Below are 15,629 nucleotides of genomic sequence, written 5' to 3'. Positions count from 1 at the left end.
GAGAGTAAGACCTTTTCTATTGACCTTTTAGCTGAAATAAACTAGAAAACATTTATTGTTGTATATTCCTAAAAAAAGAAACAAACAGAAGTCTCACAGGGGCTTGTGAGCATCACTTGCAAGGTGCACCCATGGCTGCAATGCCCAGGCCTCAGCCACACACACATCCTCTACTCCACCTCGTAGCCAGTATTTTGGGCAAAACTTCAGGCACTGTGCTCTCTGTCCTTCATCATTTACCTTCTGTGCTTTACTTTGGGGGACACTTTGAGAGAAGGTGGAAAATACACATTTTACTCCAAAGTAAAATGCTGCTTATTCCTGAAAAATTCAGCAGAGGATTCAAGTGTCCCTGAAACACTACCTCCCCCAAGCCCAGCTGGAAAGGCAGGGTATGAATAGCTGCATCATCTGTAGTTGTGGCTCTACCACCAAGCATTATCTAAACTTCCCTTCTGAGGAGAAGGATGGGTCTAGCCCCCAGAATCTGAGCATTTCTTGGTTCATTGTGATGGGGAACATTTTCTGTTCTCGTGTGCCCTAGCGTTTATGAGAGCTCAGACACATCCTGGATGAGAGCAATTGCTGTGAGAGCTTCCCACTGGGAAAAAACATGCACCTTTTAAGCTCAGCTAAACTAACATGAAAATGTCAACAGAGATATGGTGAACTTTGCAATTTGAGTAACAACCTACATTTTACCTTGGTGAGTTACCACCACACTTCACCTGGACTGCAGTGAAATTCTGACACCTCTGTGCTATCCTAAGGTTAGAAAACCCAACCAATCCTTCCCCCAACATCCTTCTCCCTCCTTATCACTCAGCTCCTTCCCATCAGGATTGTCTGCTGCATGAACAACTCTGAAATCTCCATCACAAGCAGAGGTGAGTACACCAAAATGCTAGGATCTTCTGAGGAGGGCAGAAATTCCATTGCTGCTTCACTTCCCATTACACACAGGCAGCTTGTAATCTCCACAATATCTTCAGGTTTGTTTGTTTGTTATGGGGAACAGGAACTGGTTTCTGTCCATGACCATCTCTCCCTGCCAGAGGGATGTGCTGGGCTCACACTGCAAATTCAGATACACTTCACAAGGTGGGACACACGACAGGGGTTTAGGTCATACTTGAAGCAGATGTTAGCTCTGAAATACAGAGACCTCAAGGAATCTAACCTCTCCTTCCCCCCCAAAGCACCTGATTTCCCAGATGTGTGGCAAACAGGAATGTCTCTCCTGGTCTACAAAACCTCACCCACCTTGCCCCTAGCTAAGATCAAGTTGTGGACTGTGTTCGGGGCAGAAGATAACAGTATTTGTCAAACAGATGAGAACAAAACTGGCTGGAACAAATGGGATTTGGGTAGAAAGATTTCAGGTCCAAGCCTCAGGTAAATAACGAAGGGGAAATCTGAGAGAAGAGCCTAAATTCATTGCAGTGCCTCAGAAGAAACTGAGATCAGGTTTCTGCTACTTGAAACACTCAGCACAAAAGTGATGCTCAAAATCCAACAGCCTGCTGCTGAGCTCCAACGGGGGTCTCTCTACCTCTTTTAAGCAGAATCCAAATGCCTCAGACTGGGACAATCACTGATCCAAATCTCAATAGGAAAAGGGATAGCTATAAATAATCACCTTCCTTGCTTGGGTTAATTCACCACCTGCAGTTCAGCACCCTTTACCAGCCATTGCCTGGGTGTTCAGCCAACCAGCTTGGAAAATGACCTAAGGAAACGGATTTCTTGGTGTTCCTGGTTTTAGGCACCAGGAGAGCTTGCTCCTTTCTATGTTACAGAGCAGGAACAAAGGAAAGGAGTCACCTATTTGGAGCTGAGCTAAGGCACTAATGATGCAGTAGGTGAGGAAAGGATAAACACAGCGGGAGGAGGACAACTCCATCGTTCTCTCCACTCAATTCCCTTAAAAAACCCAATGTTATCTCTATAGAAAAGGAGGAGCTAATACAGCATTACAGTATCCCTGCTGGGGTTTCATTTTAAGGTTGTTCTGTTGTACTCCCAGAGAGATTTGTTTCAGGTATCAAAGTCACAGGAGCTGTTTCTAAAGTGGATTTTGGTGAATGCAGGCAGAGTTATCTGAGCAGCTCTGGCTCATCACAGCTCTGTGAGGATGCATGTTTTGTTGTTTTTCCCTGTGGTCTCCCAGAAAATATGAAGCCTGTCTCTATCACTTTTTGGCATGTTACTGAGATAAGCCACCAGAGTGTGCTGACCCGAGGGGTGCAGTCTCTCCCTGTTCACAGAGGTGGCAGCTGTGTCATCATCACAGCTTGATGAAGATCGAGGATGACTGGCTCATCTTCTGCCCAGTGTCACTGAGGGGGAAAACGCTGGAGATGGCTACATCCACAATTCCTTGGCAGAGCTCTGCATACAGCTTCCTAAGAGATGAGAGAGAGAGAGAGACAGAATCAGATACCCAGGCAGGACAAACCAGCAGATGCCTGGCCAATCTTTATGTTTTTATGTAGAAATGCGTTTTCCCAGCAAAATCTATAAGATCCTACTCCCATCACAAGGAGTTTCAGGGTGGTAAATAGGGGAGAGCAGTATCTCTTCCACCTCCTCCCTGTTTACACCAACAAATGTCTTCTTCTTCCATGGTGATAATTCCCAGTATTGCTCCCTTTCACAAAGAACCACAAAGCCCATTATCTATGTTTACAGTCAGAGGCTCTGGACCCTCAGGCCCCAGACTTGAGTATCCACAAGATGCAAAGGGGCAGAAAGAAAACATCTCAGGGCTCCCTGTACCAGCCTTCCAACTCAGGGAGCTAGGGTTTACTGCACCAGACACTGTTCACACTGGAATGTGCCCCAAAGGGGCTGCTCTGATGCATTCCTGGTTTGATGAAATGCTGTGCTGGGGTGCAGCTCAGGGGCTCCACAGGACCCTCAGACATGTGGGATGTGTTTCACCATGACACAGCCCATGCACAGCAGGATTAGGGAGAAGAGAGACAAGGTGTTTGAGTTAACAACAGCTTCATTTTCTGCTGGAGGAAATGCAGGAAATGTGTAACCTCCCTGAATGTGCTGGCATCTGGCACGTATTTAGTACCAAACCTGTTATTCCCAGGATTAACAATGTCTTTTACTCTGTGTCACTGGGGCTATGTGACAATGAGATGTTTTTTTCAGCTCCTGGGAATGCTATTACTTACTGCAGCCATTTTTCCCCCTCTTTAAATGGGAGCTGTGTGATACAAATAAAAATAACCCTGAACAGGAGAAGTCACAAATAGCCAAAACCTACCTCAGCTGCTTTCAATCTTCCAAGTGCCCAACAAAGCCCTTGCTCTTCCAAGAGGCACAAAACAAACAGGGCACTGCTGCAATCCAAATCCACCCAGCAACAGCCAAATTCTACCCTTACAGCAAGACAAGGAGGTGCAAGGCAGTCATTGCACCATGATGCACATGGGCAATCCTGCACACAGAAAGGTCCCCACGCTCTAGCCCTGAAAAAGCTCCTCAACAGGCTGTCTGGTAGGTTTGACCTGCATTTTTTGTCTACTGTTAGTGATGATCTAACCTAATTTAATCAACATCTAATCTCATAAAATTCTAATGCAGCGATGTACAGCCTGTTCTGTTTTGCTGGTTTTTTTTTAATATGATACAGATGCTCACTTAGCAAAAATTTCTGGTCTCCTGCAACTGTCTCAGTCATGTAATACAGCACCTCCTGCTGTGCCTACACAGATATGTTCATGGCCAGGCCTGTTTGGCTGTTCCAGCCTCCCTGTGGCTGCTGGAAGAAGCTATAACCTGATCTCTGTGATACCAAAAGGGTTAATTCCATTTTTACTGTGCCTGTGAACTCTTAGCAGAGAAACAAGGCATGCAAAATCTGCTCTCCCAGCAAGGATGGCTGGAAGGTAAGAAGACATCTGGCTCAGAAATACAGGCACAGCCAAAACAAGGACTTAATCTGGGAACCTGGGGAGGGTTTTTGGTAATGGGCAAATTGTAACATGCATGTAGTGACTGAATATAAGCAAGACACTTGTAAAATCATGTGGACACAAAAAGTCAGGAGTTATCCCCTGTGTGATTTGAATAAATGATGCTCTTCTTAACACTAAATTGGTGCTGAGTCTTTATTTCCTTAGGTTTTCAGAGATTTGGTAACATCTGTAGCATTCACAGTGTGCTCTGTGGTCCTGCTGCGTGCAAATTTAGTCACTCACTTCCAGCTGCTGCCCTTAATGCTCCTCATTTAACATGTGCTCATATAAAGAGCAGCCACCAGTGGTGCCACAACAGAGACTGAGAAACAATGTGACTCCCAAAACATTAAATCTGCAAACATAACTTCAACCCAAGAGTAATAAAAATGACCCAAGTGATATTTTCAAAAACCCAGGTTAGTGCCCCATCCTACGTGGGAAAGAAGCTGGGGGATACCAAACACAGAGACAAGAGTAATGAACCCAAACTGACTGGCACTTGGAGCAGTGTCCAGTGTTAGCCTGGAAAACTCCCTCACCATTCCTTCTCTTTCACCTTTTTCACTTGGAGCGGGGACATAGCCATGCTTTGGGTGAGGCATGTGAATGGTGGCATCACAAGGGTGTTCCAGAAACTGATTTACTCACTGGGCACATGCTGGGGCCCCATTGACTTCTATTAGCCAGACCTTCAGCTCCTCATCCACCATGAAGTCAAAGCCAAAGAGCTGGAAGCTCTGGTAGTGAAGATGCTTCGTGCTGATTGCAGGCTCTATACACATAAGGCAGCTTCTGTGAAGGGAGAAACAGGAACTCAGGGTTAAGGCTGCTGTGGACATGTTAAGTAGGAGGGGTTGCCAAATTACAAGTTATGTCCAACACATGCCATGGTAACCAGGTCCATGCAAGTGAGATTCCATGAAAATCCATGTGGGGACACCCCTGAGTTAACTCACAAAGAGCTGGAGAGCATCCTCCCTCACCACTGGGTCAGGCAAGCTGGAAAACATGATGTGCAATGCCACAAAGGGCTGCAGCAGGTCCCCAGGGAACTGCCACTAGATGCTCGTTTGCCTTCAAGTCCCTCAAAGATTATGCCACATTTTTTCAGTGCAATTAACAGCAACGGGGTACTGGGAAAGCAAATGCCTTCATGAAGGACTGCTTTGTCAAGACCTGGATTCTCTGCAGCACCAAGATCTCCCTCCAGGCACTTTCTATACCCAGGAAGGAACTGGCTCTTGAGGACTGAGTAAGATGAGCTAGGCAACAGCCATGTGCTGCTGCTGGCTGATGGTGGGGGAAGCATCCAGGGTCTGCACACTTGAGTTCACCTTCACGTCCCCTCTGTCACCTTTATGCCTTTCTGAACCTCAGCCTCTCCCAGCCCTGGCTCTCTTCCCTTTTCACTCTATCCTTCTCCAGCCACAGCTGGCAAATCACAGAGATGTGGACACATACCACTGAGGCAACTGCACTTATGGAGGTGCCTTCTCACTGAGCAGTGACATGGGGGTATTTATGGCTTTATCCTAAATTTCTGCAATTGAAACCCTTTCCTTCTTGCTCTGTGTCCACACACACTCCCTGTCCCTGAAGGGTTTTGCTCTCCTCAGAAGCAGGCAACTGGCTACCTTATTATGTGTTTGATTTGCAGTAAGATGCTATTCTCAAGCGTTGTGTTCAGGGCATCCATCAGATACTGGTTGAACTCCTCGAAGAACATTTCATTCCCTTCCTCATAGCGCCCGTAGTTTTTGGAATATTCCTTCTGAATGCAGTGATTGGTCAAGTGGCAGGTTTTGTCCTGGAAGTTAGCACTGTTATATGGTTCTGAAGAGGTCCGCAGGACACCCTCTCTGTAGAGGTAGATATTATATTGATGATCCACGAGAACCCAGCTCCTGGGGGAACAAACAGGAGAACAAACTCTAGTCTCAGTGGCGCCCAAAGAAACAGCATGAACAAGAAAACTGGTATTACAAAGGCAGGAAAGGTTACCTGATGTCAAACTTGCGATGCCCTGGCTCTAAAAGTAGAGGATTCTCCAGGTACTTCTGAATCACGTGCACTTGTCCCTGCTCATCGATGAAGTCCAGGAGCTCTGAAGCCTCTGAAGAAATCAGGATCCCTTCCCCTGGCACAGAAAGTTGAAGACAAAATTAGGTAGAGGATCCTTCTACCTTTGTTGGAGCTTTTTCAGGCCCCAAGTGGCTCATTAGCCCGAAAAGCAACATGCAAGAACCTGTGGCCCCAGGGTCAGCAATGGCACAGTCACTCCATGGGAATGAATCTGTGGAGGGATCTCTTCCTTGCCATCCCCAGAAACCAGGCCTGCTGCAAATGGGAATCAAGGGGATCTGACAGGGCACAGCCGACAGGGACCTGGGCAAGCAGTGAAGCAGCTGCTTGCCTTGGGAGCATTCTGGATTCTTTTATGTCTTTTCTTTTTCCTCCTATCTAGGCTTGGCAGGGGTAGGAGGATGTGGTGGTGCTTGTATTTGGCACTTGACAAATTTGGTTTTGTTTTTCCCTGGTTTTCAGCAGTTTAGGGAGAACAGGGAGTTTGGCACATTTTCTGTAAAGATTTTTGCCCTTCTTTTTTTATTTGGGGAGGGAGATTTGTGGGGTGTTTTAATCCCAGACTCAAGACTTTCTTTCCCTGTCTGGCTTCTCTGGCTGCCAGAGGCAGTCACACATGCACACTTGTGCAGTGTTGCCCTGCTCACTGAATTCATTTAAGTTATTATTAAAATCATTGCTGAATAAGGAAAAGTACTATTTTAAATTGCTCATCCATGTACTCAGTGTTCCTGCTGTGGAAGCTCTTCATTAAAAAAATGAACTGTGCCATTTAAACACTCCCACATTTTGGCTGAAGCTGTCACTGTTCATCTCTTGCAAGAGTCCAAATAGCAAACTTCTGTTGCAGAGCACTGAAGAGAGCCCATTTTCCTTCTGGGATTTCATAAAGGAATGGCATGGTGCCAGGAGGGATAAGCCAGCTCAGGTAAAGTTATCAAACCCTCCTCTGGCACTATGCCCATTCTTGAGGTATTAAGTTTTCTGGACTAAACCTGATTACTTAGTCTTTTTGTGCTGAGTGTTTTTGAGGAAATACTGTGCAAAAAAAACCCCCACTCTTCAAGGGGGCATCAATGGAGTAATAGAGGTTTGAAGCACAGACAGGGTTTGACAGGATCATCCAACAAAAAATGCTCCTAGCTGTGATTTCTGAAGGTTGCTGTCAGCACAGCCCTGCAGGTACTCCCACTGCTGCATCCTCTGCTCAGCTTTCCAGCCCTACTGTCCTCACTCATCCCAGCACCCTCCACTGAAAGGAAGCCTGAAATTAAAGTATCTTTCTCACCCGTGATTTAAGCAGAGGGCAAGATTTTTTTAGCTTCCTGATCACAGCAGAGCAAGGCAGAACCTTGCACTGGCACAACTTCAGGCTGTGCACTGGGGAAAGGAGGGGAACAACATCCCTAAGGCAGTAAAGCTGCTGCAGTGGGGAGATCAGCAGGCACCTGCTCCACACTGCACAGATGGCAAACCAAGGGGAGGGTCAGCTTGACTGTGCACCCAGGCAGCAACCCAGTGAGGCAGCAAAGCAGCTTATGCGGGGCAGATGTCAAAGAAAACACCAAAACCTCCAGCCACAGCGGCAAACCCTTCAAACGTTTGACTCAGGGCATCCTAAACCTTGAATTTTCCTGTTACTGATGGATGACTAAGCTTCTGTTAGACCTGTCCCAAGACAAGGGCTGTGCCTGAGCTGTATCTTTCTTGGTAATTAGCATGAACAAGCTTTCTTCTTCATCAGAAGTAATCCCCAGATGTATAAAACTTCCCTCTAGAAGATTACCATGAGACTCTGCTTTCCACTTTAATTTGCAGCAGCACAGTGATGAATACAAAAGGCTACTCTGCTTTAGTGCAGAGAAGATAGGATCACATGTGCATGAAGTATCTGAAGAGTCTGAACTGGCTCAGCCTTCAGCAGACCACAGCAACTGCCTTTCCAAATGCCCAGATGGATTTTTTTTGCCAGTTTACCCCACAGAAACACATTCTTGCACTGGCATAACAAAAGGACTCATCTCCCCTTCATTCCTGATGAAAACAAGGATACTCTTCCAATTCTTCTTGGTGACACAGCCAAGAGAGCAGAACAGAGGGAAGCTGGTGCGAAGGACAGTTTTATGGTGCAGCCTCCCTGCAGCCAGCTCTGGTTTTCACATTCTGTTTGGCAAGGCTACATGCAAAGTGACTCTGCAAACATGAGTAATGGACTTGTTGTCTCTGAAAAGAGCAGGTCCTTCCTCAGGCTGGGCTCTGCTGCACACATGGCAAGGCAAGTTTTTAAACACAGCCATTCTAACAGCGTGCCCATGATAACACCACAGTGGACAGAGAACACAGTTACCAAAGCACTGCATTTAGAGCTGTGTCCAGCCATCTCACAGCTCCTTACTTCTGCAGAGTGAGTGATGGAATGACCCTGGAACAAGGAAGGACACATTATCACTTGGGTATCTGTTTGTCCTATTCATATTAAATGGACAGACAGACACTGCATTGATTGTCTTTGCTCTGGTACCTTCCCCTGAGGCTTGGGTGCAATTGTGACGTACTGAGCTCGTGGCTGCTCAGTGTGACCATGGGCAGGCCACTGGCACCAGGCAGTGAGTCTGGCTGAAAGACAAGCAGGATCTCCATCCAGGAGAAGGCAAGTTAAGCTGCAGCATGAGGAGTTGGGCTCCTTGCCCTTGAAGGCTACTGTCCTGCCTGCTGACTGCCTCCCTGTATCCTGTTCTGCTCCCTCTAACCTGCTCTCCACATTCCCCTCACTTGCTGGTCCCTGCAGCTTTCTCCTCACAGCACATTCCCACATTTTGAGGTGCATGTGCATGTCCTAGGTAGCACGAGCACACCACACTGCTTGTCTGGCACGGTCAGTGGAGCCCTCCACAGACACATCAGCTCGGCTTAGCCAAACCCTGTGACCCTACAGATCATGCAAAAAGAGTGAAGAATGATGAGAAACAGCTCCTGGTGCTGGAGAATGAACCTTTGGCACCAGCAGAGGACTTGGCTATCCACACGTTGCCCTCTTTGCCTTCCTGCCGCCGGCTGTACGCTGCCAGGAACACTTCCCGCTCATCTGTCCTCGAGTTGTTTATGAGATGGCGAATTCCATTCTGGGCTGGAGCCACCGGCGTCTTCAGGTTCGTTGGGTAAATCACATATGACTCAGGGAACCACGTGCAGGACTCTGATAGCTCAGGGCTTGTCTTGATGAGCCTGGATGAAGAGAGACAGGCTGTTAATGTCCAGAGTGTCCCCACCTGCATGGGGCCTTTTTAATAAAGAAAAATCATCATTAACTGGGCTCTTTTGCTTGATGATGAATGGCAGCTTATGGATAGTCTGTGCTAAATTATCCTGTTTTCCTTAGACCTTTCAAATTAGGGTTTTCCTAAAGATATCATGGTAACCCCAGCCCACAGCAAAGCACTACTCATTGAACCACAACCTGCATGCTTTCATTAAACATTTTACTGACATGAAACTAACATGAAACTAACAGCTGAGAAGTTTCCCCATAACTAAAGCTGGTGCTGCATTCCCTGCATCATCTCTGCACAAGGGAACCGAGGAGGCATTTTTGCTGTCATGGCTCAGGGCAGGAAGGACCACAGCTGGAAAAGGGAAAGCCAGAGCAGTAATGCTGTCTGTGCTGGTGTTTAGCCCTTGATCCCACTCCCACTGAGATAGGACCAGGTGTCCCAGCTGTGTATGAAGACCTCTGGGAAGCCACAGAAAGCAAGGGCACAGCTACATGTTTCACATCCCAAGGTGTCTGGAATCCCTCAGGCACATCTCTCCAACCAGCAATGTCTGGAGACAGCAGCAAATTCCTGTTAGCAGAGCTCAGGCCTGTTTTCTTTCCAAGTCAAGGGAGCTGCCTGCCTCTCCAAATGCCTGTGCTTTGCTTATAGCCAAAAGCAGAGTCCATGAGGTGCTGACTCTCTGTGCATTTGTGCCTCTCTGCTGAGGTGGCAGTGAGTCAGTGGCACTTTGTGAGCCCCGAGGAATGTCATTTGTTGTCCTGTGGGTTCCTAAGTAGCTCAATGCCTGTTTGACCCTACAGTTAAAAAGGCCAGCCAAGCTGTAGGATATAAAAACAGGTGTGCAAGTGCTTTCAGCACTCCAGGTAACAGGCTAAAGAGAAATTCATCTGAGGAGTGCTCTAAGTGCTTCTTTAAAAATACTCTGCCACTTTCTGACAAACACCATCATCACTGCCAGGAAAGTAACTGGGAAGAGGCTCTTTGCAGAGGAAGGAGAGGCCTTGGATCAGCACACCCAGTCTGCAGGACTGCATTAATGAGAGGCAGCACAGACTGCAATGGGCAATCAAACTGCTGAAGGAGACCAAGAGCTCTGACATAAAGATACAGAATTTGCACAGGGACAGGGTTATTTACCATGAAAGTTCATCCACATTTCCCCAGGAGACCCTGGCATGGCAGGTCATGCAGAAATAACTCCCAGAGCTCTTCCTGGAGATGTCTCCAAGCATTTGTTTGACCAACAAATCTGATTAGCTAAAGGCACATTAGTGTCTCTTCTCTGTATGAAACAGAGAATAAAAGGAGAAGGTTTTAATTAAATGTCTACAAGGAAAAAGAGCAGATTCGTTTGGGTTTCTTTTTCCCTTTTGGTTTGGCTCTAATCTGATTCAATACACTCTATGGTTTCAAGTAGATAGAACTCAGTGGAAATGGCATTTCCCCTGAGGTTACAGAGAGGCCTTTGTGCACACAAACAGCTCCAGAGACAGACCAGGAGTCTGAAGACAGCAAATGCACAGGGCAGCTGTTGTGTGAAATACCCTCCAAACAGGTTCAACACTCAACAAGGGTTAGAGGAGAAGCTTCTGCCAAGCCCATCTAACATTTCAGTGAATTTCTTACTTCACCAGAGATGCTTTGCGGCACAGCTTGTCTGCTCCCCTGTAGTAATTCACCAGCTGCACAAGTCCAGGTTCATGGCCTAAGAAGGGGAAACAGAGGTCAGACAAACTCCTCAATGAACAAAGGCAAAGCAGCTGCTTGGTGCAAAGGATCTGTGCAGTAGGGGAAAAAAAGGAGGCTGTTTCCTTGCCCTGCATTACAGAAACAGGTTGTAAACCAGTACTGGTCTCTGTGGTTTCTTTCTTTTAGTTCCAAAAACCATGCAGTTACCCACTTGTTTTTAATCTGATACATCCGTCTTGCAAAGGAAAATAATTTTTTCCTTATTCACACTGGGAACTGGCAGGTGCTCTCCATCTGCTGGTGTAAGCTTGTAAGAACCAAGATTTCAGTTACTCTTAAATACAGGTGGAGGATGCAGGGAAACACACCCTGACACAAAGATCACAGCTCAGCAAAGGGCCTTTTTTCTTTGTCATGTACAGCACGACTCCATCTTGGGCCTGATACCACAAAACACTGGGAAACACTGAAAGACTGGGAGTCTTGCTTCTTTCTAGCAGTTTGCAACAAGACCTGTTGGATATCTGAGGTGAGAAGGAACCTCTGTGAGTCTCTGCTCCAACCTCTTGTCCAAAGTCTGAATATCTCCAAAGACAGATACTGACTTTAAGTCCTTGTCCCAGGGCTATAGTTCCTATAGTAACTCCAGATGTTTAAGCCTTTCTTGCACTGCAAAGTCCCAAATTGGCCCCAATATCCAGCTGTGGCCCCAGCAGTGACAGAGTGCTAAGCAGAGGGGCACCTCCTTACCACCACTGGACTCCACACCACAGCCTGCCTGCCTTCACCTTTTCACAGGACAGAAACACTCGTGCTCAGCTGGAAGCTCTCTGAGAGGGACCAGAATCCTGAAAAAGGATTTAGGGTTTTACTTATCCTCTTTGGTGTCTGCCTGGGAAAAAAGGCCTGGAGCAAACATTACCTTAAACACCAGGCAGCTGCAAGATCACAGAGAGTGAATATCTATTTTCAGCCTGAAAGTCACTTCCCTGACCTGGGTCACTTTTATTCACAAATCTTTAAATACAAGATAGCTGAAAACCATCCTGCAGAAAAGATCTGTAGCTTCAGGCACTTCAAGGTGCAGCCAGCACAGGCAGGTTTTTTTTTTTTACTGAAAAGAAAATAAATAAAATCCCTCAAATTTTCTTCTGTTTCCAGTTTATCCTGGGGAGATGCATCCTCACTGGGCTCCTGAGCATTGCCATGGAGCAGTGGGCTGCAACACAGACTTGGGTGGCCAGCAAAGAGGGACCACAAGGCAGGAAGGGAACCTTCTGGAGCACATTGTGAAGCCTGCAGCATGCATTTAATGGGATTAAAAAGCTGCCAAGGCACTGAGCAAAGTGGCAATCCTCTCCTGGCCAGCAGAGCATAGAGCCCAGCATCCCCTGCTACATGAGGCCTCCGCAGCCTCTTCCTCCTTTCCATCCCCTCAGCACAAACTGCTTTTCTTCTAGATGAGGACACAGCTTAAGGGTACAATCCCCCAGGAATTAGGTTATCAGTGAGAGCTACAGAGGTCCCTGCAGCTGGGCAGAAGCAGTGGTGCATGCTGAGAGCCCCCACTTCTCTCCATGATCCAGCTTAGGCCCTGAGTAATGCAAATCCCTACAGTTCCCTGATTAATGTCTGCTTCCACTGAGTAGAGCCCTTAGGAAAACCAAGCCAGCTTTGATGCAACAGTTGCTCAGGAAGACGAATCAAAGAAAACAGAGCTTTTTGGAAAATGCACCAAAATAACCATGTTATTTTTGGTCTGGCTCTACTGATTTCAGGCAACCAGTTCCTGCTATAGGAGGATGGTTTGAAGATGCCAGTGCCAAAGCATGGCCCCTCTCCATGGGTTATAGACATGGCCTGGCTGTGAGAAATTGTTTGAGTTTTTGTGCATCCCATGGCAACACATGCTGAAGCTCAGGGAAGCTCTTCCATCACTCCAGGACACTTTTAGAGGATGGAAGGGGTTAGTCAGAGATGGCCACAAGCCCACCACAGCTGGATGTGCTGTGCATGCCCACTCTCAAGGAACTGCACTTGTTCTGCAATGAGGCCTGATGCTCACAGGTCTTCCATGCTGAGCAAGTTAAAGCACAGGTCTGCCTGCTGTGCCTGCTGCAAGCGCATGTGAGCATCCTCACTGCCTGAGCCTCTCCCGGCGTCTCCCTGCCCGCTGCAGACACCGGGAGGTGACCAGATGGCACTGCCATGTGATGGGGACTTTCCACTCACAAATGTGGAGGAGACAAGGGAGAGGTGCTGGAACTGGTGACTTGCAAATTGTTAAGAGCAGCCAGAGATGGGTCTCTGCTGCAAGAAAGGGGCTGCAAAGCCATCTTGCACCAGAGCTGCTGGAGTGAGGGGGCTCTGCCTGTTCTGATGTTTCTGCAGCCATAAGCAGTGCCGCAAAACCACCCCAGAAAGAAAGAAACCAGGGCCAAGATGACAGTGCAGCCCTGCTCCCTGCCACGCCCTGCAACACTGCCAGTGCCTGGCTTGGCTCTCCTGCTCGTGGGCACTCTCCCTCCCTGCTCCTGGGCTCTGCACCATCCAGCAGGGCACAGGGCCAGGGTGGCTGTGCCATGGGGCAGCAGCAGGCATGGCAGGCAGGGCACAAACCTACACAGGGCAGCTCCAGAGCCCTGCGTGGTGGCAGGGTGACAGCGGGGGTCAGGCAGCAGGGGAAAAGGTGGTGGGGCAGGGCTTGTAGGGGGCCCTACACACACAGAGCCTCTGGAATCACCCACACCCTGCTCCAGACAGGGATAGCGCTGTCACCCTCACCGAGCCCTGCAGAGGCACATCCCCACCAGCCTCGGCTCTCGAGTGAAGGTTTGAACGTGCCTGGCTTAGCCGTGCTCCTGCTGCTTGAGACAGGAGGCAGACCAGGGCTAAGCCCCGAACCACGTAAGCTCAGCACCGCAGCGTCCCTGCCCAGCAGCAGGCAGGGGATGGCACCGGAGCCACCGCGGCCCCACAAAGGCACCGCCGCTTGTCTGGATCCCCTCGCAGCGCTGCAAAGGGCCCCAAGGGCACCGCTGCAGGGCAAGGAGGCACTCGGGCTGCACCCAGAGAGGGGCCGGGATCCTCAGCTCTGCTGCGTGTCATGGGGGTGACTCCGGGCGACCCCCGTGTCACCCCTCCCGCCCTTCCCACTGCTTCACCACACCACAGGCCCCAAGCCGGGCGGGTGTTTGGAGGGGGCCCGGTGAGATCGCTCTCCGGGAGCTTGGGAAGAGGATCCTTCGAGCCCTGGCTGGCGGCAGCAGGGCCCGCAGAGAGCCGGCTGCGCGGAGACCCCGCGGGGCCTGAGCTTTGTTTGGGTGCCGGAGGCCGGGGCGGCCGCCGAGCCGCGGGGACAGCGACAGGGACGGGGCGGGGAGCGGGGCCGGCGGGCACCGCCTCCCGAACCGCGGGGGCTCCGTGAGGCTGCGGCCACCCGTGGGGACGCTGCCCTGCGGCGGGGGACACCGGGGACGGCCGGGCACAGCCGCAGCCACGGACCGAGGGGGAGCGGGGAGCGCCGGGCGCCGCTGCCGGCGGCGGGGCGGGCGCGGGGAGGAGCCTTACCGAGCCTGCCGAAGGGGAGCCGGTTCCTCTCGCCCAGCATCAGGTTGAAGCGGGGGTTGTCCCTGCGGAGGCGCCGCCACTGCCCGCTGGCCAGCAGCAGCCGGCTCACCTCGGTGTACACGCTGCTGCCCTCGTCCCGCACCACGAAGGTGTACATGGTGGCGGGGCGGGGGACAAGGGGCTCCCCGCCCTACCCCCGGCGGCTCATGGGGCCCCGCCGCAGCCCAGGCAGGGCCCTGCGCGGCCGCCGCCGCCCGGCCCGGCTCCGCATGGCCGGGGCCGCCACCCCCGCGCACCGCCCGAGAGCCTGCCCAGGCGGGGACTGACCCGGAACCAGAACCGCCCTCCCGAGCCCGATCCTGAGCCCGAGCCGACTCCTGCTCCTGCTCCTCCCCGCCCCGTTACGCCGTGCAGCCGCCGGGGCGGAGCCGTGCGCCCGCTGGGGGCCGGGCCAGCGTCTCCGCGGCGTGACACCGGCGGGGATCTGTCACTGGCGGGGATGTGTCACTGACCGGGATCTGTCACCAGCCGGGACGTGTCAATGCCCGGGATCTGTCAGTGCCCGGGATCTGTCAGGATTTGTCACTGCCCGGGATCTGTCACTGCCCGGGATCTGTCACCGGCCGGGATCTGTCACCGGCCGGGATCTGTCACCAGCCCGGGATCTGTGAAACCGGCCGGGATCTGTCACCAGCCGGGTTCTGTCACCAGCCCCGCTGCTCCCCGGTGTGAAATCGGCCGGGTTCTGTCACCAGCCGGGATCGTTGCTGGCCCTGCAGTGTGACACCGGCCGGGATCTGTCACCTCCCGGGATCTGTCACCGGCCCGGTTCTGTCACCGTCCCCACCGCTCCCCGTGTGACTCCGCCCGGGGTGTCCCCTGTCACCCAGGCTCGGTGCCTGCAGGCTCCGTTGCCCTCCGGTGCTCAGAGCCCCTGGGGGATGCTCACCCCCAGCCGTGGGTGTCGGTGCTCAGCTCTGAGCCAGGAGATCTCCTCCTTCCTAATCCATTTGACTCTTCCAATCACTCCTTATCT

General features: G+C 50.6%; 1 protein-coding gene across 1 annotated transcript; it reads right to left on the bottom strand.

The window, feature by feature from the left end:
- Positions 1-25: 25 nt before the first annotated feature.
- TTL (tubulin tyrosine ligase) lies at positions 26-15,001 on the bottom strand. Its single transcript, XM_030945928.1, has 7 exons — positions 14,594-15,001; positions 10,961-11,039; positions 9,052-9,284; positions 5,979-6,114; positions 5,612-5,881; positions 4,626-4,769; positions 26-2,405 (listed from the first exon to the last, which is right to left on the bottom strand). Exons 1-7 carry the CDS (start codon positions 14,748-14,750, stop codon positions 2,288-2,290), a joined length of 1,137 nt encoding a protein of 378 aa, XP_030801788.1. The 5' UTR covers positions 14,751-15,001; the 3' UTR covers positions 26-2,287.
- Positions 15,002-15,629: the final 628 nt, after the last annotated feature.

The sequence above is a fragment of the Camarhynchus parvulus genome, chromosome 3 (genome assembly GCF_901933205.1).
Source record: "Camarhynchus parvulus chromosome 3, STF_HiC, whole genome shotgun sequence".
NCBI lineage: Eukaryota > Metazoa > Chordata > Aves > Passeriformes > Thraupidae > Camarhynchus > Camarhynchus parvulus.
This window is presented reverse-complemented; position numbering and strand designations above follow the sequence as displayed.

Coding starts and splice junctions, on each gene's coding strand:
- TTL (XM_030945928.1), bottom strand. CDS start 14,750: ATGTACACCTTCGTGGTGCGGGACGAGGGCAGCAGCGTGTACACCGAG. Junction 11,040..14,593: donor GCTCCCCTTCGGCAGGCTCG/GTAAGGCTCCTC, acceptor TCCCCTTCTTAG/GCCATGAACCTGGACTTGTG. Junction 5,882..5,978: donor CATCGCAAGTTTGACATCAG/GTAACCTTTCCT, acceptor TTGTTCCCCCAG/GAGCTGGGTTCTCGTGGATC.